General features: G+C 49.8%; 1 protein-coding gene across 2 annotated transcripts in view; it reads left to right on the forward strand.

Moving 5' to 3' along the window:
* The window catches only part of ADARB2 (adenosine deaminase RNA specific B2 (inactive)), a 418,115-nt gene that overhangs the window by 385,285 nt on the left and 10,865 nt on the right, over positions 1–21,965 (forward strand). For both annotated transcript variants that reach the window (XM_053895707.1, XM_053895708.1), the window contains 2 exons: positions 2,550–2,718; positions 16,456–16,637. In XM_053895707.1, coding sequence (XP_053751682.1) covers positions 2,550–2,718; positions 16,456–16,637 — 351 coding nt within the window. The remainder of the gene's footprint in view (positions 1–2,549; positions 2,719–16,455; positions 16,638–21,965) is intronic.

Here is a 21,965-nt window from a genome sequence, read left to right on the forward strand (position 1 = left end):
ATACAAAGAGACGGGCAGAAAGTACCATATTCCCTGAGAAAATATCCCCATCATAGGGGGATATGACAAGCTCTATGACACTGTGGTAAACTGTGGGAACTGAGGTGTATTTGTCCTCCACTCTCCCAGTGCTGTCTGCCACAGGAAGTCGATGAGATAAGTAAGACCCCACCTGGGCAGTGTAAAGAGTCAGGTCAAAGCAAATGTTTGCTCGAGCGTCTTGAGTCATATGAATGATTCGATGTTCATTTTACCATCGTCACCATTACTGTCATCATCTCTGTCATTATATCATCTTCTACATCATCGTCATCATGTCTCCTCATCACCATTACCATCGTCACCATCACCCTCATAATCACCACCATTGTCATCATCACCATCATCGACATCACCATCCTGACCACCATTATAATCACCATCATCATCATCACCACCATTATCCTCACATCCATCATCACCACGATCATCACCATTACCATCAGCACCATCATCATCCCCATCGTCACCATCGTCATCATCACCACTGTCACCATCACCATCATCCTCATCTCCATCATCACTATCACCATCATCACCACCATCATCATCATCACCACCGTTGTCATCATCGCCATCATCACTACCATCACCATCAACATCACCATCATCACCACTGTCACCATCACCATCACCCTCATCACCACCACCATCACCCTCATCTCCATCATCACTATCACCATCATCACCACCATCATCATCACCACCGTTGTCATCATCACCATCATCACTACCATCACCATCAACATCACCATCATCACCACTGTCACCATCACCATCACCCTCATCACCACCACCATCACCCTCATCTCCATCATCACTATCACCATCATCACCACCATCATCATCACCACCATTGTCATCATCACCATCATCACTACCATCACCATCATCACCACTCACCACCACCATCACCATCATCACCATCTCCATCATCACTATCACCATCATCATCACCATTACCATCATCACCATCATCGTCATCATCATGACCACCAGCATCACCATTACCATCATCACCATCACTGTCATGATGATCATCACTATCACCACCAGAGTCATTGTCATCATCTGATTTCCTAGTGCCATTGAAAGCAACAGAGATTTGTACCCTCACTGTCATCATTGTGGGGCATCCCTGGCTTGCATACCCAGGGCTCAGTCTCTCATCTTGGTTCTTCCTTCTGTGGATGACTTACAGATCAGTCAAAATTGGATCTCATCAAGTACCTCATTGGTGAGGATCAAAAAGCAATCTTAAACCTCTTAAAAGTTTACTTTCTTCAAGGAGTATAGCAATCTTTCTCCCTAAGACATGGGCTTGAGGTACAATGGAAATGTAGTCAAAGAACTTCAGTTCCTACAAACAATGATAAAATAGACTGGAAATTACTTTGAGATCTATAAAAGAAGGTGCCTATATAAATCCACATATTTTTTATTATTTTATGCCTTCAGTAATGATAAATAAGAGAGAAATCCTATTTCCAGGACTTCAGAACTTAAATAGAACATTTTTAAAGGAAGTATCTTTAGTATCCATGCATGTCACCATATGTATGTAAATGCTGGAATAACTGTGCTATATATCATTTGTATGCAAAGCAGTTAACCATTTCCATATCCCAATATAATCCAGACTTAATGTGCAGAACTTTTTTAAAGAAAGACAGGATAAAAACAATCTTCACCTTGTTCATGCTAGTTCTCCAAATAACCATGGACTATGGGGTGTGGCGTAGGTGTGTGTGTCTGTGTGTGTGTGTGGAGGGGGCTCCAGAAAGGAAAGGAGAATATGAAATGAAGGCATGAGGGACCCACAGGAACCAGTTCATAGGCTCCATCTCGTCCTCATAGAGACCCTGGGTGACAATGGACACCCTGTTGTACTGTCCATGCCCTATCTCATCCACCCCCATAGCCCAGGAGGCAGGCACCATGATTTGCCCTAGTTTAAGATGCAATAATTATGTCACAGTGGTCATGAGTAACTTTCCCAGGGTTAAGGAGCTAGGAAACGTAGGGCCTACAGAACACAGCCCTCAGGCCAGATCCCACCCACTTCCTTTCTGTATGGCCCGTGAATGAAGCATGGTTTTCACATTTTTAGATGGCTGAGAAAGGTGAAAAGAGAAATATCTCACAACAAATGAAAGTTATATGGAACTCAAATTTCAGCATCCATAAAGTGGAATGCAGCCACACTCATTCACTGACCTGTCTATGCTGTGGCAGCACAGTGAGTGGCTGGACAGAGGCCAAAAGGCCACAGAGCCTCTGATATTTACTGTCTGGCCCATTATACAAAGTCAGCTGACCTGGTCTAGAGGTGGCACTCTGGAGCCCAGCTCTGCACCAGTCACTGGCCCCCTCCACTGGGACACTTATCTGTGCTTCCCCAGACTAGCAGGTGTCTAGGGGGCCCCCCTCCTCCCACACCACTCCAGGTGGGGATTCACCCTCTGCACAAACAGGGTCCCAGCCTCTCACAGCTGCCTCTTACCTCCTAGTCAACAGCAGTAAGCACATCGTCAGGAAGCTCCGTGGACATCTACGCACCAAGATCGAGTCTGGGGAAGGGACCGTCCCCGTCCGGGGCCCCAGCACCGTACAGACATGGGATGGCGTCCTGCTGGGTGAGCAACTGGTCACCATGTCCTGCACAGACAAGATCGCCAGGTAACGGCCCCCTTGCTCACCTCCGCCCAGGTGGCTGCGGCCTGGCGAGGTCTGAGTGAGGGTGGAACAGGGAAGGTGTCCTGGGGGAGCAGGAAGCCTTATCCCTCTGCCTCTCTCACAGGCCACACTCTCAGCTGCATGTGTGTGCCCAAGCGAGGGCCTGGTTGCTGCAGGCTTCGGCCAGCAGGCACGCTCACAGAAACATGGGCTCAGGGCAGCATCACAGTGGTCCAGCTCCACCAGGCTGGCTCACGGAGCCATCGGGAAGCAGACAGAGCTTTCCAGGCCCACCTTTGCTGAGCACAGCCCTGGGAGCCACTCCCCACCCAAGCAGCCAGCCCACCTCACAGACCCCACAGCTCTCCAGAAAGCTGGGCCTTCTTGCCTCCAGCATGTGTACCCTGCCATCAGATCTCCCTAAAGTGTGACAGACCTTCCAGAAAACGTGTCCACCCATGATGCCAGCTGGGTGGGAGTTCCCCCTCTGTGCCAGGAAAGAGTCTCTTTTTAGATGGAACATCAAAAGTCCCCCCTTGAAGGCTCTGGGCAGGGAGCCAGCAGGAGGAAGAGGGATTTACAAAGGGCATGCAGGTGCCCCTCAAAGGCACCTTGTCCTCAGGGAGAGCCCTCTTGCTCACGACCCCACCACCCTCTTCCTGTGCTCCCAGATGCCATCCCCACAGAGGAGCGTTCCTGTCACTTGGGTTTGGAAACCATCCCAGAGCACCCAGGGATGGCAGGGAGGGAACACTGCAGCAAGAGTTTGCCCCAAGACAGCCGTAAACTGTTCCAGAGCCACCCTGATGGTGACAGTAACAATGAGGTTATTGTTAAGAGTGCATCAAAACATCTCTTGGACACTTGGTTATGCTCATTAATCTGTAATCTGTAAACTAAGTAAAAATAGTGAGTTCTATGTAGATGGGGTCTTGGAGCGAGCCCCACCCCACCCAGCCACATTGCTGTCCCCAAGGTCCTTGGCCTGGAAAGCCCTCGGGTTGGAACTCACCAGAGACAGGAGAGCAAGGTTAAGGGGTGGGGGTAATGTGGAGGCCCAAGGGAAGCCAGACCAGGTGCAAGCAATGGAGGACCACACCTAGAATGTGCCACCGCCATGGGGGGACCTGGAGGCAAGATGAGGGTGGCAGGGTGTCCCCACAGGGACCAGGGAAGGTGCACCCTCCCAGGTATGGTTCCCGGGAGGTGGACACCAGTGAGGCAGGACTGTCTGCCCATCGGTCGATCAGATGACACCTAGCACAGGGCTGGGCATGCCCACTGATCCGCAGGTGTTTGCTGACTGGCCAGACGCCTGCTTTACCAGAAGATGCGGTGTGTCTCCTGGGAGGCCAAGAGAGGAGCTGTTGGGTGAGGCAAGAGCAAGGACAGGGCAGAGCGAGGGGAGGCCACTGTCTGTGGGCCGGGGACCCAGGCCTGCCCCAGGCCACTGCAGGCCCTGCACATGGCGCCCCTGCCTCCTCAGACTTCTCAGGCTGAGTGGCAAAGCCAAATTCTCCTGGGGAATTACCAAATAGCTGCAGGAAAAGTAGGGCCATTTACCTACCTCCCTGGCTGTGACTGTCAGGGCCAGCAGAGGCGACAGGACAGCCTAATGACAATAAATCAAAGCACTGATTTCTGCATCAAACGAACAGCCCAGACTCGTCAAGCAGCTCATCTTCCAGAAGAAAATGTATTCCTCCTTTGTAATAATCTCATCTATTCAAGAAGCAGGAAAAAAGGGGCAATTTTCACTCAACGGAAATCTTCTGGGTGCCTGAAGATCACATTGGGCTTCTAAATTAACTCTCTGACTCCCTGGAAGAATGAAGTGAATTAACACTGCAGAAGTGTGATTTCATGGTCTTTGGGACCTTAAACGTCAACCAACAGCAAATCAAACCCGGGATACAGAACGCACAGCAGGGCCGTTGTTCACAGGTGTGTCCACGGCGATGCACCTGCTCCAAAGCCAGGCTCCACTTTTTTTAATAACATCTGGAAAAACAAAAGCCCACTTGCATCCCCGCAAGGGGTTCACATGGTACCCTGGGTACACGTGTGGAGACACTGACCATCACAGCTCTGGGCAGCCTGGAAGGTCAGCTGTCTCTCCCTGAGCTGAGCCAGGAACTAATGGACACAGCCAGGTGGACCCCAGCCCCGCAGGCAGTCCCTCTCCATGCACTGAGCTCAGGTCCCTACATCTAGTAGCAGGGCCACTGAGGGGCACACAGAGCCCTCCCCTCACTCATTCATCTCTCCAAGCCCTCACCCACCTTCCTACTGCCCCCCAGCCCCATTTTCTCTTCCTCTCTGCCTCCCCCTGTGTCTGTGTCTCCGTGTCTGTCTCTGCCGCCCCCACCAAAAACGCAGGAACTGCTTGCTTCTGCGTGGAAGGGCCAAGCTCAGGGCCCATCTCTCCACAGTGAGGTGCAGGTGTGGCTCTTGCTAGACAGTACTTGCTGGTGCCCCTGCACTCTGGGCCAAGGATGGCGGCGATGATGAAGGAAGATCATGTGCTGTGGTGCAGCAGTGTCTGCATGGCCCCGCACACAAGTCGAGGGTGTCAGCACCAATGTGTGAGTTATGTCGGCGCACACAGCAGGGTTTGAATGGGAGCACACATTGGCATGTGACTCAAGACCACAAGCGTCTGCAACACACGTGACTTGTGCAGAGGCTTCACAAAGGGACCACCCGGTGATGTACATGTGCGTCTGTTTTCTGTCCTGTACAGAAACGAAATCACGCCTAGGGCTTCAGTAACGTTCCAAATAAGGACTCTTCCTACAGAAACACAGAGAAAGTGTTCCAACTCAGAGAGCTGATGCTGCCATCCTGGCACATTTGAGGTTCTGCATGGAGAGTGTGGGTATGAGCTCGGAGATGTGCAAGTCACGTCCGCCTTTCAGGAGCCTGTGGCTGGGGGAGGACCCACCTGGCTCTCAAATCTGTAAGCGCAACACATCACACGCTGGGCAGGGCCTCCAGGGCCTCCAGGGCCAACGTGGCTGATGAGCTGATGGTTTTCAGGCAACTTTGAACACCGACTGTCAGACTTAGCTGTTAATATGAGTCAGATAACAGCGACTCACAGCTAAATAAGTTATATCAAAAATAAAGGCAGGAAACACTCAAAACTCACAGGCTCCAAATTATTTACTGTTATTTGTGCCCTTTCCACACCCATTGTGTCTGTATATCGGAGGTCCACAAAATGTCAGCTCCTGCACACCTTGTCCCAAATCTGTGCTCACTGGCCTCACACCAGCCCCATGAAATTGGCCACAGGGATGGTACTTACACCATGGAAATTGGCAAAGGTTACAAATCAGTGCCTTTTCTTTTCTGGAGAGCCAGCTGTTAGCAGCACACCAGTGACATCAGAGTCATGCAGGACCTTACCAAGTTATGGACACTAGAAATGACACGTGTGTCCTCTCACTTGGGAGGACGTGAACACATCAGGACAGGAATCTAAACAGGCGCGTGTGTGCAGGCGGGAGACACAGGCCTGTCCCATCCCGTCTGGGACCCCAGTCCCAATGCTGCCCCTCATCACTCCTCTGGGGGCCAGAGCCTGCCTCCCTGGTGCCCCCTCTCATCCTCCCTCTGCTTCCCTAGCCCCGTCTCCCTCTCATTCATTCCCACATCTGCTGGCCTGACCCTGGCTGCGCTGTCATCACACAGCTCATCCTTCTCACCAAGCAAACAAACCCCCCGCCAGCGCGGACACACTGCCTTCCTAACGCAGGCATCCTGGGAGAACCGTCCACAATCAGCCCCAGCCGGAGGCATCTGGCTTCAGTCTGCACCACGTGGGCGAGGTCGTCCCCACGGAGGCTGACAAGGGCACCACCCTCCCGTCCCTCATGTCACTAATGGGTCCCATGGGGCTGCCTGCTCTCCCTACCCTGGTCCACCCACCCCTTGAGCACTACATCACATTCACACTTGCAAGAGAAACAGAGAAGTGGACAGGTATAGGAGAAAGGGTGACGGAGGCAGTCCTGGCGTCTGAACCCCAGAGCCTGTGTGTGGGACGTTGTAAGGCAGACAGACCGGGAGCAGACGACCGGGCCAGCAGGGGCTGCCGAGGACAGTCATCAGTGAACACGCGGAAGCTCCTGGCTGTTGCTGCAGGAGAACAGCAGGAAAGACAGAGCCGTCTTGGACTTTCCAGCCACCCCCCCATCTGATGAGGCGCCAAACCCTGAAGTTCTGTGCCTTCACGCGGCACAAACAGGTGCCTCCCATTGGCGGTCGGGAAATACTGCACCAACGTGACCTGTCTATGCCCAGAGCAGCCACAACGTCCAACGTGAAAAGTGTGGCTCGGGGGGCCCAATGGGAACCAGAAGCTAAGGGCCTGCTTCCTTCCAATGGCCCAGACGGCCTGTCAAATGCAGGGCTCCAGCCTCCGCTGACCCCTCACACTGCCCACCGGCTGCCAACACTAACGGTTATTTGTGCTGTCCAGAGACTGTCAGGAAGGGTCACAGACAAGTAAGTCTAACTGCTGACTGTCATCCCAAGGGTGTGACCCCAAAGCTGCTTGGACCCACAAGCTGTGTCCACACAGTAGTTCAGAAGTTTCTCCAATCGCAGGTGGAGTTGTAGTCGAGCAGCCATGAAACAGAAATAGTCGGCTGACTTAACCACCTATCACATGTGACTTTTCTGTATTTAGATAAAAATAAATGAATAAAATTGTATTTTTAATTAAGGTAGAGAAAGTGCATCCACCAGACAGATTTGCAAATCCCTTGATATCCGTGTGTAATGAACAGGGAGCGCCTATGTCTAAAGACCTAAACAACCAGCACAGCAACATTAGTTCTCTCCTCCCAGAGATCAAAACCAATACACAGGGGTCACTTCTGGATCAATGCCATGTAAGCAATGTAAATTAAAGCACCATACATACCCTGAGTACGATTTCGTGACTAACAATTGACGTCATTTTACAACGTCAGCGGTAAGAGTGTAAACACGGATTTACAGCACAACATGTTATAGAAAGCTTGAAATTTTTACAGTGGTTTAAAATGAGCCATAAGATATTGTGAACACATTTCCTGGATTCCAGCCATTGGATAAGTGCTCACACTGCCTGTGTATTCTCTACGGCTTCCAGTTGGTCTTTTGTGTCCTCTGGCCTTGCCTGAAGACCACCCCCCACCTCACCCTGCCACAGCCCTGCAGCAGCAGCCACATCCTGGGCGAGCAAGATGACCGAGTGCCCCTGTTCCCCACAAGGACAAGAGCCTCACTACAGAGAAGGTCAATCCCCCCAAGGCCAGCAATATGACTCTCTTCCACAAGCCCTCTAGGATTCTCTGGAAATCACATAACTAATTCTGCCCATTACAAGAGGGGCTCAGCCCTCCTCAGAGATGGGAGCTCCTGTGTACATCCCTCTGTCCACAGGCAACTTTTCTACCCTTCAAGACGATTCAGGGCTCACTCGGCCTGGTCCCCCATCGACCTGAAACACCACCACCACCACCCCCGAAGGATCTGAGGCTCAGTGACAGGCAGAACCCCGCCTATGTCACCTAGAGATCTCCCACCCGCCTCTGAGCAGCAAGAACAACGCTGGTTATACATCAGTACTTGTTGGCCTCAAAGGACCATTTTTCACCTGGGAAGAGTCTTGTCTCATGGAAGTGGCCTGTTTTATGCCTCGTCCCCCCAGCAGACGCTACATATAAGGGAGTGAGTAGAAATCATGTGCACCCCTGGGCCCCCCGCCGGGGTTGTGGAACACACAGAGTGTGGCAGGTGCCCACGGATGTAATGCTCATGTAGCCATCTCGAGACAGAAAGGGGCTGTGGACGGTGCTGCTGGCTCACCGAGACTGCCCAGCAGCAATGAACCGAGTCCAGCCCTGTGAGGGGACGATGGGCTCAGAAGCACAGACTTCCTACCACTAGATGTGCAGGCTGGGGTCCCCTCCCTGTCGATTGCCCTGCGCTGCAGAGGGGAGAACATGGGAGGGTGGCCAGCGCCTGGCCAGGAGCCAGGTGGCCTGTGCCCAGCGAGGTTTCCTGCATCTCAGGGGCAGGGGTGTCACAGCCAGGAGGGCAGGGCTTCTGTGGCCTGGGACAGTGGAGGGGCGGCACCCAGCCACGCCTGTAGAGTGAAACCACACAAGCTGAGCAGCTGGCAAGGCTCTGGGCCCAGGATGCAGAGAGAGTGGACAAAGGCCACAGCTACAGATGGAAACCTCATACGGTTTCTCTCAGTAAGTCCAGTGCTCAAGCAACCGTCCAAGGTGAAACAGGGCAGCTGCTGGTATGGTGATGTCATTCCATTAAACTCCTGTCCAAAGGCAGGGGACCCGGGACCTGAGAAGCGTGTGTGCCCGAGTTAACACAGCTAACCACATCTCCTCTCCTGAAGGCTTCATTCTGGACACAGGTGGGTCCCTTGCCTGATGGAGCTCATGCTCAGCTCCTTCTGGAAGTAAGGCCTGGGGTATCCTGCGCAGTGGTGGGAGGCACCTGATGGACCCCTACCCCAAGCCCAAAAGACAAACACTGCAAATCAGAGTATTGCTGCCCTTTTGATGGGAAAAGACACCCCAGAACCTTGAAATATGGAGATACAGACTAATTTTTTTCCCTTAAAACATAATTTTGACATTGAACATGCACAAAACGAAAGGTGGTTTCTTTTGCTGGGAACAAAGTCATCAGAATCACTAGGAAAATTCTTGGGTCATCAAAGTCTTTTGAAAATGAAATAATTTCTTCTTTGTAGATTCTGTAGAAATGGCATAAATGCTATCTTGACGATAAAAGTGGTCCCAGTGCTCCAGACCGGGGGCGGGGGGGGGGGGTCAATCCCGTGTGGATGACCTGGCTTTGCACGGAAAACCAAACCAAACCACAAAGTTCCCGGCTGGAGGCGGCCCCCAGATGGGGGCAACTGAGCAGAATCAAGACCAAGCAGTCACACCCCCTACTGCCGAGGAAGAGCTCAGAGCAAGCCCAACCACACAGAGAGGCTTCCCCTCCATGACAAAGTCAAACCCAATTAAGAGATAGGAGAACAAGGTGGAAAGCAGAGAAGAAACCACTGGTGATACCCCAGCAGACCCAGAAGACAGCCGCAAGCTTCTGCTCTGTTACCCAGAGCCTCCTGCCTCTGCTCACAGTTCCTGCTGTGCACAGGTGGACAGACGGCCATCCCTTATCCCATGTGCAGGCCTGGCTGCGGCAGATGGCTGGCCATCCCTTATCCACCCTGTGCTCATGGCGCCCTGCAGTCTGTCTCAGAGCAATCCATCCATCAGCATGCTCCCGTCGCTGGTCATCTGGGATGCTCCCACCTGACTGCTACTGGGAAGAATGTTTCCCCTAATGTCTGCACACAAAAGTTTTTTCCCAAATCTCCAAGTATGTATTCAGATATACTCCCCTCCGTGGGTCATAGACCCCACCATGGCAGAGGGGAAACAGAAGGTTCTCATAAACGAGACAGGCTGGGACCTCCGGGTGGGCCACGGCAGGTGCACTGGGCTGGATGGTAGCCTCCAAAAAGATATTCCATGTCCTCACACCCAGAATCTGCAAATGTGCCCTTACAGGATGGGACTCAGGTGTCCTCACACCCGGAACCTGTGAATGTGCCCTTACAGGATGGGACTCAGGCAAGCATGAGAGGAGGAACTTACCCTGGGTGATTCAGGCTGGTTCTAGATCCTCATAAGAGACAGGCAAAGGGAGCTGGGGACAAGGAGAGGGCACACAGAGGAAAATTCCATGTGGGGGTGGACACAGAGGCTGGAGTGATATGTCCACGAGCTGAGAACACCAAGGATGACCAGAAGCCAGCAGAAGATCCAAGAAAGGCCTGGCACAGACTCTCTCAGAGCCTCTGGAGGCTGCACAGCCCTGCCCACACCTTGACTTCAGTGTTCTGGCCTCTGGGACTGTAAGAAACCCCCCGGTTTGTGGTGTGTGCCACAGGGCCCCAGAAGACCAGAACAACCAGGTAAGAGGCATTACTCACTCAGACCAACTCATTTGCTCCTTGGAAATTATGGAACCAGAGAAAGTCATAGTAAAGTCAATTCCCAAAATGCACCCTTCAAGATCGCCATGGTAAAGCCTGGGTGTAACTGCGGGAAATGAGTTGTTTCACTGGGTCAATGAAAGCTGACCTTCAAAACCACAAGTTGACGTTGCGTAGCAGCACAGCAAAGAGCAGTGCAACTTCCCTTCAAAAAGATTGAACAGCAAACACTGCACGTCCGCGAGACGGGAGAGACAGACGGCACCAATGCCACTGCCATGGTGCACTGTCCTGAATGCAGGGTCTGCTCGTCCGCCATCTACAGCCTCGCTGACAGGCAAACGCCCACCTCCCAGAAGGATAGGCAAACCAAAGCCATGCTTTTTGCCTTTGCCTCTGAGAATCCAAAGTTAGCGGCACATAAAAATCTAAATCTTCTGGAACTAATGTTCCTTTAGATATGGTTTCTAATTTTAAGTACCTGAGCTTGATTATTGATCACAATGTGTCTTTAAATGAACAGATTAAAACTTTCTCCATAAAAATGAACTGTAAAAAATTATAGCTGTTCTCTGGGGAGTGAGGCACTGTCTGACTTCTAAACTTAGATTCCAGACGTGAAGAATGCTTTCTCTGTGTGCCATGCCACCCTCCCCACCTCCCCACCCCAGCCCCCCATCTATGGCTGCGTCCCCCTGCCTCCCCATCCCAGCACCCCCCCTTCCCGCCCCAGCCCCCCATCTATGGCTGTGCTCCACCCCCACCTCCCATCTATGGCGTTCGTCTTGTTGAAGTCTCACCAGCCTCACCAGCTCTGCAGAAATCAACTGGAGGTGTTGGTCATTTTCCAGTCTCGGAATACAGGTCCTTGTAAAACAGGTGCTTCCTAGATACCCAACCCCAGAATGCCTGCAGCCTGGTTTAACAATCCTCTCGCACCTCCTGTACCAGAGATTGTGTGATAACCTTACTATAGCTTCTGCACCAGTCTTACCTAATCTCTAGTAATAAATTCAATAGTATGGATCCAACAGAGAAGTAGGAGCAACAGTCAGGGACACTGTGTGTCTGCTACCTCCACTGCTTTTGCAACAACAGCTAAGGCAGGCACACATGTGAGTATCAATCCACCATCCACAGCCATCCACCCCAGGATGCTGAAAAGGGCTGAGGAACTCGGTTTCTGCAAAACAAGCTAGAGACCTGGCTGGCCCACAGGAGACAATACCAAGAGCATGTTGACAATGTGGCAGTACAGGCCAGACCACAGACATCTCATGAATAGTACAGATGTTGGCTGGACGTGCTGGGGGTCCTGGTGATGGGGCTGAGAGAAGGACACTGGGCCCAGGGACTTGAGAAGCAACAGCCTTGAGCACAGGTCTGTGCAGAAAAAGCCTGTGTGGCACACACAGTGTTGGAAGCTTCTTCACCTTACGGTTTCCATCTTCACAAAAGAAACAAAAGATATTCCCTAGAGTAAGTAACATGTGACGTTTGTCCCCCAGGAGCCAAGGGGCCAAATGCAGCCCCTGTAAGGGGGGTCATGGAGTCCAGCTCTGAGAGTCAGCCAGAGCCCCAGCACAGAGCCCACGTTTGGCACTAGAAACCCCACACACCCTAGAGACCGTTGCCCCCCATATGCAGGACTTGTCAGGACCAAGAATGGAACGACCTAGTCACAGAGCTGCTGTCTGTCTGGTGAAAGCGTACACAGTGTACCAGTCTGTCAGGGGCAGATGGAGCCAGAAATGTCATGTCGAGAGGGAGGACACTTCCCAGGTAGGTTTCAGAGCACAGAAACAAGACACCATGTGAAGCAGAATTTCTTCCAGCTGAAAACACACAGAAGCGGCACATCGTCCTGACCCCAACCTGACCTCCAGGGCACCTGTGTCCCCTACATCTGCAGTCAGAGCCCACATCCACTGCACACGGTCCTGCACTGTCCAGGCTACCCTGGTCGCCATGACATAACCAGACTTCCTGAGGGGTTACTGGGAACAAGGTCACCTGGGAAAATGCAGTGGATTGCACAAGGCTTGTCCACTGTCTGTAACAACCACCCCCAAACCTAGTGGCCTCAAACGAGTCATTTGTTCTGTGTGCAGACCTTCAATGTGGGGGACGGGGGCTCAAGAGGATGTCTCATTTGGGCTCCATGGGGTCAGCCAGGGCAGCTCCCTGGGGCCAGAGGGCCCCCTTTAGATGGCACGCTCACATGGCTGGCCAGCTGGTGTTGACGATCCGCTAGGAGCTCGGCCAGACTGTGGGCTGAGACCGGGTTCCCCTTCATGGACTCCTGGGCCGGGATCCATAAGGAGATGGTCTTGAATCCATTTTGAGTTGATTTGGGGGTATGGTGTCAGGAAGTGGTCTGGTTTCATTCTTCTGCATGTAGCTCTCCAGTGTTTCCAGCACATTTATTAGAGACTGTTCTTGCTCCGTTGTGTATTCTTAGACCCTTTGTTGTAAATGAATTGACTGTATAAGCATGGGTTTATTTCTGGGCTCTCTATCCTGTTCCATTGATCTGTGTGCCTATTTTTATGCCAAGTAAGTGTATGTCTCTGATGGTACTTGAAGACGGTACCACGGACCTCACTGTAATTTTACAGAGTTACATCTCCCCACAGGGCCACATCAAAGTGGCAAAAACAGTAGGCAAGGACCCCAACTGTCCACAGTATGTAACAGTCATCACCATCCTGTCTCATGTGCCAGGCGCACACCAGCGGTGACCACCTGAGCCAGGGCTCAGAGGGCTCACCCCTGCGACTGTTTCCGCTGGTCCTTAGAAGCCACAACTTGAACTGAACATGGAGACGGCATCTCCTGGTGAAAGAAATGCAGCTTTTCCCAAGGCGCTGCCTCCACTTATCTCTGGTATTTCCGTATTCCGTGATTGACAAACAGACAAAAAGATATTTATTGAGGGATTATCTATACTGAAAACCATACAAGGGATTTTTTTTCTCTGTCAACATTGCAGAAATATCAGCTGTTTGAACAAAAGGAGAGGTATATTCATTCGATCCTGGACACTGAAAATTCCCCAGTTTATGTTCAGGAAGACATTTGGTATTATTGATCAGGTTAGCTGAATGAGTTTAAACTCCTATAGCCAGATAAGAAGAAGGCTGATTTTCTCTTTATTATAAAGGTTATTGAGAGGGAACCAGATATAGAAGGTATTTGGGTTTTTTTTGACGATCCCACAGACTCAGAACCACTTGAATATGTTCCAGAAGTCTGTTCAGCACCAATACTTGGATGGCCCACAGGATAGCGCTGTCTCTTCCGGAAGTACTAATTTTCTTGTTCAAGACTTGGCTTATTTCAAGCAAGCACTTTGTTATCAATGGGGGAAATGTCCATTTACCTGCTTTTAATTCATAAGGAATGTTCAAACTTCACTAGCGGTCAGAGAGATAACAGACACCACTTCAGCCGCCTGTGTCCCGGAGCGCTTTGCCATCCCATCAATGGCGACCTGGCCTCGTAACTGCGATTTACTACGTCTATGACCCTTGCTGCAAGAGCGTCTCCCAAAGCAGGAGAGCCTACACGTGGGTCAGGAGTAAAGCATACACTTAAACCACAAATATTGCACACCTCCAGAGTGAAAGGGATTACTCACTACATGTGCTGTCTCTCTGTTTCTTGGCGTACCTTCAAATCTGGGAAGGAGGTATTTGAAATCCCAAATGAAGTGCCTCTGTTGAATTTGTCCTCACTTTCTGGTGTGTCCTTGGCCCTGCCCAGAAATACAGTCTCAGATTTAAGGGAAGGAACCCAATCCCTCAAAAACATCAGTGTTCCTTCCATGGAAAGTTCATGTACCTCCTCTCCGGGATTTTGTGGAAATTCTGTAATTCATCAGTGAAAAGTGAGGGAAAGGCAGCCTCCCCAGGGCCCCAGCTGGTGTTCCCGCTTGTACAGTCAGGTGGGAACAGAAGCCTGGGCAGAGGCAACATCATCAAGTGAAGGGACTCCTACAAAGTAGTGAGAAGTACACGTGCGGCCTTCAGAAATGTGTGCTCCTTCAGAACTTTGCCACATGTACTTTTTAAAATTAGATAATAGCTAGCTAGCTAAACAGATGATAGGTGATAGATACATAGATAATAGATGATGGATACGTTGATAGATGGATAGATTGATAGGTAGATAATAGATGGATGATAGACACATATATAGATACATAGATACACAGATATCTCCAAAGGACAGCAGTTTCAGGCCTTTCTAAAAGAAATGATGTGACTTACAGAAATGACCACAATTATTTTTTAAGTGAAGTTATGCAAATCTGATAGACTAAAGTAAATGTTTCATAAAACCAATGACTGTTTAAATTGTAGGACTAAATTGTTTGTATATAAATATTACCTTTTATATTCCATTTGAGTTTTATGTAGATGAACACATTACTTTAATGACCCGCGTTTGCGGGGAGAGCAGGAGACTCGCTCTCTCGGTTCCCGCCCGCCAGATGGCTGCCTTTTCTTGCATGAGATTAAAACATGTCTCTCATTCACTGTGATGCTTCTGAGGCAAATTAATATCGCCAGCTAAATTGCTTGTGTTTTCGGAATAAAATTTAAAGAGAACTTTTTAAAGCGATTGGTGTCACAGGTTCTCGGAGCAGATTGCTCTCCAGGTAGGGCATGCTGGTTTTAAACATGCGGTAATTAATGGAAAGAATTCTGTGTTAATTGACTGCTTCAGGAAAGGGAAATATAATGACTCCTTATTAATCATGAAAAGAAATGTACAGCGTGGAGGCACCACGGTAATTGCTCTAACAGCGGAGAAATGTTAATTAATGAAAAGAACAATGATGTAAGAAATTAGCTGCATAATGTCAGCCTCCGACGGAGGGTGGGTTGGGTTCGAAACACGTTATTTACAGTGGAAACCACAAACCGTTGCCTCAAACAGATACATGTAACCTTGTACCACCCAAGTTTAGGGGGAAAAGTCTTAAAATGCTGCTGTCATCTTTGCTTGCAGAAGCAAAAACACCTGCCCGGGGATATATTTATGTCACAGGAGAGCGGCCTTGTCCTTCATGTCTGCTCTGGGCTTCTAAAACCACAATCTTCCTCAGAGCAAAACAGGGCCATTTATTAATGTCATTTAATTTCCACACAACAGGTCATTCTGACTGCTGAGGACAAAAGGAGGAGAAAGCATTTTTCCCCAAACTGAAATAAATAAACTCCCTTCTGATATTTCCCTGCTCACGTAAAGAAAAATTCAGATTTACTTTGGGGACACTGTCTTTTTTTTTTTTTTTTAACCTAATTTCAAGTCCCTGAGAGAATATGTAGCTTCCGATCCATCTAACAACTCATTTTCCAGAAAAGGAAGCCGCGTTCATTAAAATGCAGAGCCCCCCCATCAGACCCCTGCACGGCATCGAGGGGCTCAGAACCATCAGTCGCCCAAGCTGGGGCTGCTCCCGGTCCGTGTGCCAAGGAGCTTGTCCTTTGGCCTGCTTGATGGGGGGTCACAGCCCCCACAGCCCGGGGCGGAGGGCAGGAGGGGAGGGGGTTCGCACAGCGGCCCCAGGTGGAGGTCTGGCGGGGAGGGGGGGCTCTCACAGCCAGTGCCCTATGGGGAGGGGAGGAGGAAAGGGGGGCTGCTCTGGGGGCACAGAGGGTACCCACCTTCGGGGGCACCGCGCTGACGCCCTTTCCTTCCAGGTGGAATGTGCTGGGACTGCAGGGTGCGCTGCTCTGCCACTTCATCGAGCCCGTGTACCTGCACAGCATCATCGTGGGGAGTCTGCACCACACCGGCCATCTCTCCCGGGTGATGAGCCACCGGACCGAGGACATCGGCCAGCTGCCGACCTCCTACCGGCACAACCGGCCCCTCCTCAGCGGTAAGAAAACCCTCCCCGGAGACGCGCACCAATGCCTTCCCATCGGCCCGCCCCATGGGTCCTTACTCGGGCACACTGTACCCATTTTGGCCAACGGCTATTTAAGATTTAGCGAGCAAAGTTACAAAGATCCGAAACAAAACAAGAGGGTCACGGTGCAACCCGCGGGCAGGAGTGGGCAGCGTTCGGAGGGGGGCACAGACCAGGACGCAGCGCACCACCTGACCACTGTAACTGGGGGTCTGCGGTGCCCACGCGGTGAAACGCCAGCTTAAGTCTTAGACTAGATCACCTGGGAGAGAAACAGGAAAATTAGAGGTGTTCAGTGCTGCGGCTCAGAGCTGGGCCGGAGATTCACTCCCAGGATTCTGAACTTTCTCTAAATGACATTATCAGGGTGATAATAGTGCCCCATGGGGTGGGAGTGGGAGCAGGCACGGTTCATGAGCAGCGTTTTATGACACTTGGCACGGATTTAAGAAAAGATACCTCCACGTTTGTTCATTCTGCACACCGACCACCAACCACAGGCAGCACCTCACACCTGCTACTCCAGGAAGAGCCTGGGGCTGGGCTGGCGTGACCAGTCAGGTCCCCACTGCATTACACGTGAGATCCCGTTCTTAGGACCCCAGACCCTGAGCCAAGAACCACCTCTCTGTTGCTGAGGGAGGAGGTGTGGCCCTCAGGCAGTAGGTCTGAAATCAGCCTGGATCCAAAACTTGTGTCCCCTGTCCTCAAATCCCTGTGACCATGTTAGAGTCCGGGGGCTCCATGTGTCCAGGGAGGGAGCCTTCCATGCAAAAGTCTGCACACTTCAGCAAGGCCTGAAGGTCTGCACACTTCATCTGAAACGGGGTCACAGAGTCTGTCCAGGAACGCAGGACAGTCACCATCTTTTAGGGTGTCACCTTTCTCTGCTGGTCCCCAGGGCCGCTCCTTTGTGGCAGGGGTCCATTCTTCACCACTGTCCCAGGGGCCAAGGTAACACGATCAGCAAGGCAGGGTTTCCTCAGCACCATCCTCACTCGAAACCCTGTGCCCAATACTGCAGGGCCCTTGACTCGAACCAGAACCGATTCCGGGCGTTGACGGGCCTGTGGGCGGTCTTGCTGGGGGGCGAGCGCCTGAGGGGCCCAGTCTGCACAGAGCAGTGAGGACACAGCAGTCGAGTCTCTTTCTGGGAGCGGCCACACCGCCAACACGAGGGAAGGACACTCGGCCACTCGTCCTTCTCAACAAACACGGTACACGACGCCTCATCACACCAACCGTCTCCATGTCACAGGTGTGGGAAGAGGCTCCTAGAAATTCAGTCACTTGCTGCGATGCTCCATCCATTGACATGGGGCAAGGATTCGAACTCAGCTTGACTACAGAGCTAAGCTCTTTCATCTTTCCACACTGCATCCCGTGGCCCGCACCATTTAACTGATGCCTATATTTTTAATCCCATAAAAATTAATAATGCAAAATGGGAGCGGCAAACCAGCCCAGGGCTCGCACAGCCCTGGAGGCTCACTGCCAGCTCGCCCAGCGTCAAAGTTTATGAAATTACATTTATTTTTTTTTAAGTTTATGTATTTTGAGAGGGGGGTATGGGGAGGGGCAGAGAGAGAGAGAGAGAGAGGGAAAGAGAGAATCCCAAGCAGGCTCCGCACTGTCAGTGCAGAGCCCAACACGGGGCTCAAACTCAAGAACCATGAGATCAAACCTGAGCTGAAATCAAGAGTGGGACACTTAACTGACTGAGCCACTCAGGTGCCCCACATTTATTATTTTAAAGTTAGTAGGTTCAGGTGTAGTTCAGTATCAACCTCTTTCTTTTATTTTTCCTTCTTTTTTTTCCTCAAAATGGCAAAGAATATTTACTTCTTACAGTTGAACTGCCAACACAGCTCCAGAGCGGACCCCAGGAGATCTAGAACTACTGGTTTGGTGCTCAAGTCCAAAATTCCCATCTCGGGGGCGCCACAAACCACAGTGAGGTTCTTAGTTCCTAAGTAACTCTGAGAGAACTCTGATCTGTCCGCACGGGTGTCACATGCCATCTTTTCCCAGGCTTCCAACTCCTCGGGTGGCCTCTGTCCTCTATGTTCATCTCCCAGTGAGGAAGTTACTTAAGCCCCATGAGCACAAGGAATACAGAAAGCAAATCCTTACCAGCCTCCACCAGTGGCTGCTTTTCATTCATCCTTTGGGTACCACACAATACTGCCAGCATCCATTCTTCTGGCAATGCTTTTTAAAAATCCTAAGTTCAACTTGGAACATGTACACATAGATGAAAACAGGAATTGTGAATTATAAATGTGACACAAGTGAATTTTTTTAAAAATGTAATTAGAGAAATTCAGAACATCTGAAATCATCAAGTGGCAAAGCGCCTGAGACCTACGTGAACCCCCACCCCGCCATCCAGAGGGGTAGTCACCCCTATTTACAACCAGGACAGTGACTAGACACTTCAGTCTATACTTAGATGCCTATTTAAAATACTGTTTGGGGTACCTGCATGGTTCAGTCAGTTACGCGTCCGACTTCGGCTCAGGTCACGATCTCACGGTTTGTGGGTTCCAGCCCCACATCAGGCTCTGTGCTGATAGCAGGGAACCTGCTTCGGATGCTCCACCTCCCTCTGTCTCTGCCCTTCCCCCACTCATGCACTTGCACTCCGTCTCTCTCTCTCTCTCAAAAATAAATGAACATTAAAAAAAATAAAATACAGTTTTTATTATTGCCGAGATGCAAAGAAGCCCACGCCATGGTTTCTCACCTACATGCTTTTAACTGCAGTGACTGCATTGCTCTGATGGATATTTAAAAACCAATCATCCAACTTTTGAAAGGAAATCATCAGGATTTTTTGCAACAGAAGAGAAAGAGAGAGATCTTATATAAGGATGATAATGAAACACACTCAAACAAGCACATGAAATCTGCTTGAAGATTCCCTCAAGGTCAGTTTGCAAAATTGCCTGAGAAGATGAAGCCCACATATTAGTGCAGGAGTCCTGCGTTTAGCTAGGGCTCAATCAGTTCTGGGTTAATAAGAAGCAGCCGAGCTGAAAAGATGCCCTATTGACACGGTTATAGGGTATACTAATGTCCTCCAAAGAGATCTTGAAACATTCTGCACAGACCAGCCTATACCTACGGGCAAAACACCACAATGTGGACGTCCACACCTCGGCTGCCGAGCAGCCTGAACCCTTCGGCAAGAGTCACATCACCAGGTGGGAGCAGCCACCATAAAGGAGCTTGCCTTTCCCGTTTCTCAGCATATTCGATATGGTGAAAAAATGGTGATGATGACAATCAATAAAAATCTGTGCTCTGAATACTCATCTTTTTAGGAAAACATAAAGTGACATACAAAGTGACTTTGAAGCCTGTTCTTCCAGACCGGGGGTATGGTGTGTCTGAGCTTCCAACCTCAAAGGTAAGTTTATTTTTCTTCATCAAGAAAAAGAATCCCAGCCAAGGCGGAAAATATGGGTGGAATGCACAGGTTCTGTATTCCTCTTAACAGCATATTTAATGGATCTGGTTTTCAACAATGAGCCTTCGTAGTCCACACTGAAGATAAAACTTACAATTAGTTTTACAGCCCATGGCAAGGTCTTGGCAACGAAAATGATATCCAAGAGATGGACGCAGGGAATTGGATGTCAGAACCGCGAGTTCTTTCGGACCCCTGGTTCTTGTGCACGTGATGGAAATCACAGGATCGTGATAAGCAGACATCGGTTGTCTCCCTTCCCAGTGCACATCTTCCCAGAAGCGTGAAAATGGCTAGCTGGCATGTCAGAGCCTTTTCAGACTCCATGTTTCTCAAGGAGCTGAATGTGTTGAAATGTCTACCAACACAGTCTGTAAATCCTGCCCAACACCACCTGCTGGTTGCACTCCAGACACCTCTCTTTAGGGAGCAGTAGTGGGTGGGATGGAGGAGGAGGTCTGTCGCCATGCATAGCCATGCTTTTGTGAGTTCCAGTCTCCAAAGTATTGTCACTCAAGCTGTAGAATCTGACGGGGAGAGCTGCGCCTCTTTAATTCAGGAGAAATTTCTGAAGTTAATGGTCATTAATAGTGTCTTGCAAAACAACCCAGTGGGGTAGGAGCAAACATTGTCTTTTATGCAGATGGTAACGAATTCGCGGTATTATTTTTATACTAAAATAAACACTGGTTTATTATGGAAAAACCTACAAATTTTTCATAAATGTTTAGGATAAAACACATGAGCTTAAAAGTGTATCTGAGCAGCTGCTTTGTCTTGGGGTTGTTAGAAGTAGAAATTTATCTCCTGAGCCCTTGAAGGAATCTTTGGTAGAAAAAGATTATTATAAATCTTGCTAGAATAATCTAAAGGCAATCCTAATATTTTTGCCTAAAGATTGAAATGTTAGATTCAACAAATATTTAATAAGACATTTCCATAGATTAGCACTGATCTCCCCCTGCAAATCAGATGGCACATAGCTTATGATAAATTTACAATTATAGAAAAACCTTGTTTTAGTTTTCTGAGGAGTTTTTCCAAAAATACTTGTATATTAGTCAAGTTACATTTAATTTCCCCCATGATTTTAAGGAATTCGTTCACCAAAGTATTTGAACACCAACCTTAATTCCATTGCTCTTGAAATTTTTACCATTTAAGGCAAATACTTCCATTGTCAATACATTTCATTTATGCAAACATCAAGAAGTTGGTCAACATAATCCATACTTACTTAATCATTCAACAAATATGTATTGATTGCCTAGACATACCACGGACAGTTAGTTACACCCTGGGAATGCAGCAGTGAATGAAACGGTCAAAAACCCATGCCCCAGGGAGATTACATTCCAGGGGGGACAAAATGAAAATGCTTTGCAGAAAAATAAAGCAAAGAAAGGATTAAAAGTGAGTTTTGACCTTAAATTAACCAGAGGGTGAGGACAAACCTCACTGGGGGTGACTTTGGAGCAAAATCCTGCAGGAAGAGAGATAATGTGGGGAGGGGCTGCCAGGGAAGAGCCTGGGGGCCAGAAGCAGGAGGAGAGTCTCCAAGGGGTTCAGGACAGAGGCCAGGCTTCTGTGGATTAAATCAGGACCAAGTCTGAACCCAGGTAAGCAGGCCCTTGAGGGGTTCCCAGAGCAGTGTGAAACTGTCTCCATTCCCAAATTCACACTGAGGGAACCCCTTTAAGAGCTGGATCAAAATAATGCTACAAAAAATATGGAAATACAACACGGGCACAGAGCAAAAACTAACCAGGCATGGGAGGAGACAAGACCACTTTAACAAAAGCCAGCAGGCACAAGAGTGGGGAAGG

The sequence above is a fragment of the Panthera pardus genome, unplaced genomic scaffold, assembly GCF_024362965.1.
Source record: "Panthera pardus isolate Hobbes unplaced genomic scaffold, ASM2436296v1 HiC_scaffold_6, whole genome shotgun sequence".
Lineage (NCBI taxonomy): Eukaryota > Metazoa > Chordata > Mammalia > Carnivora > Felidae > Panthera > Panthera pardus.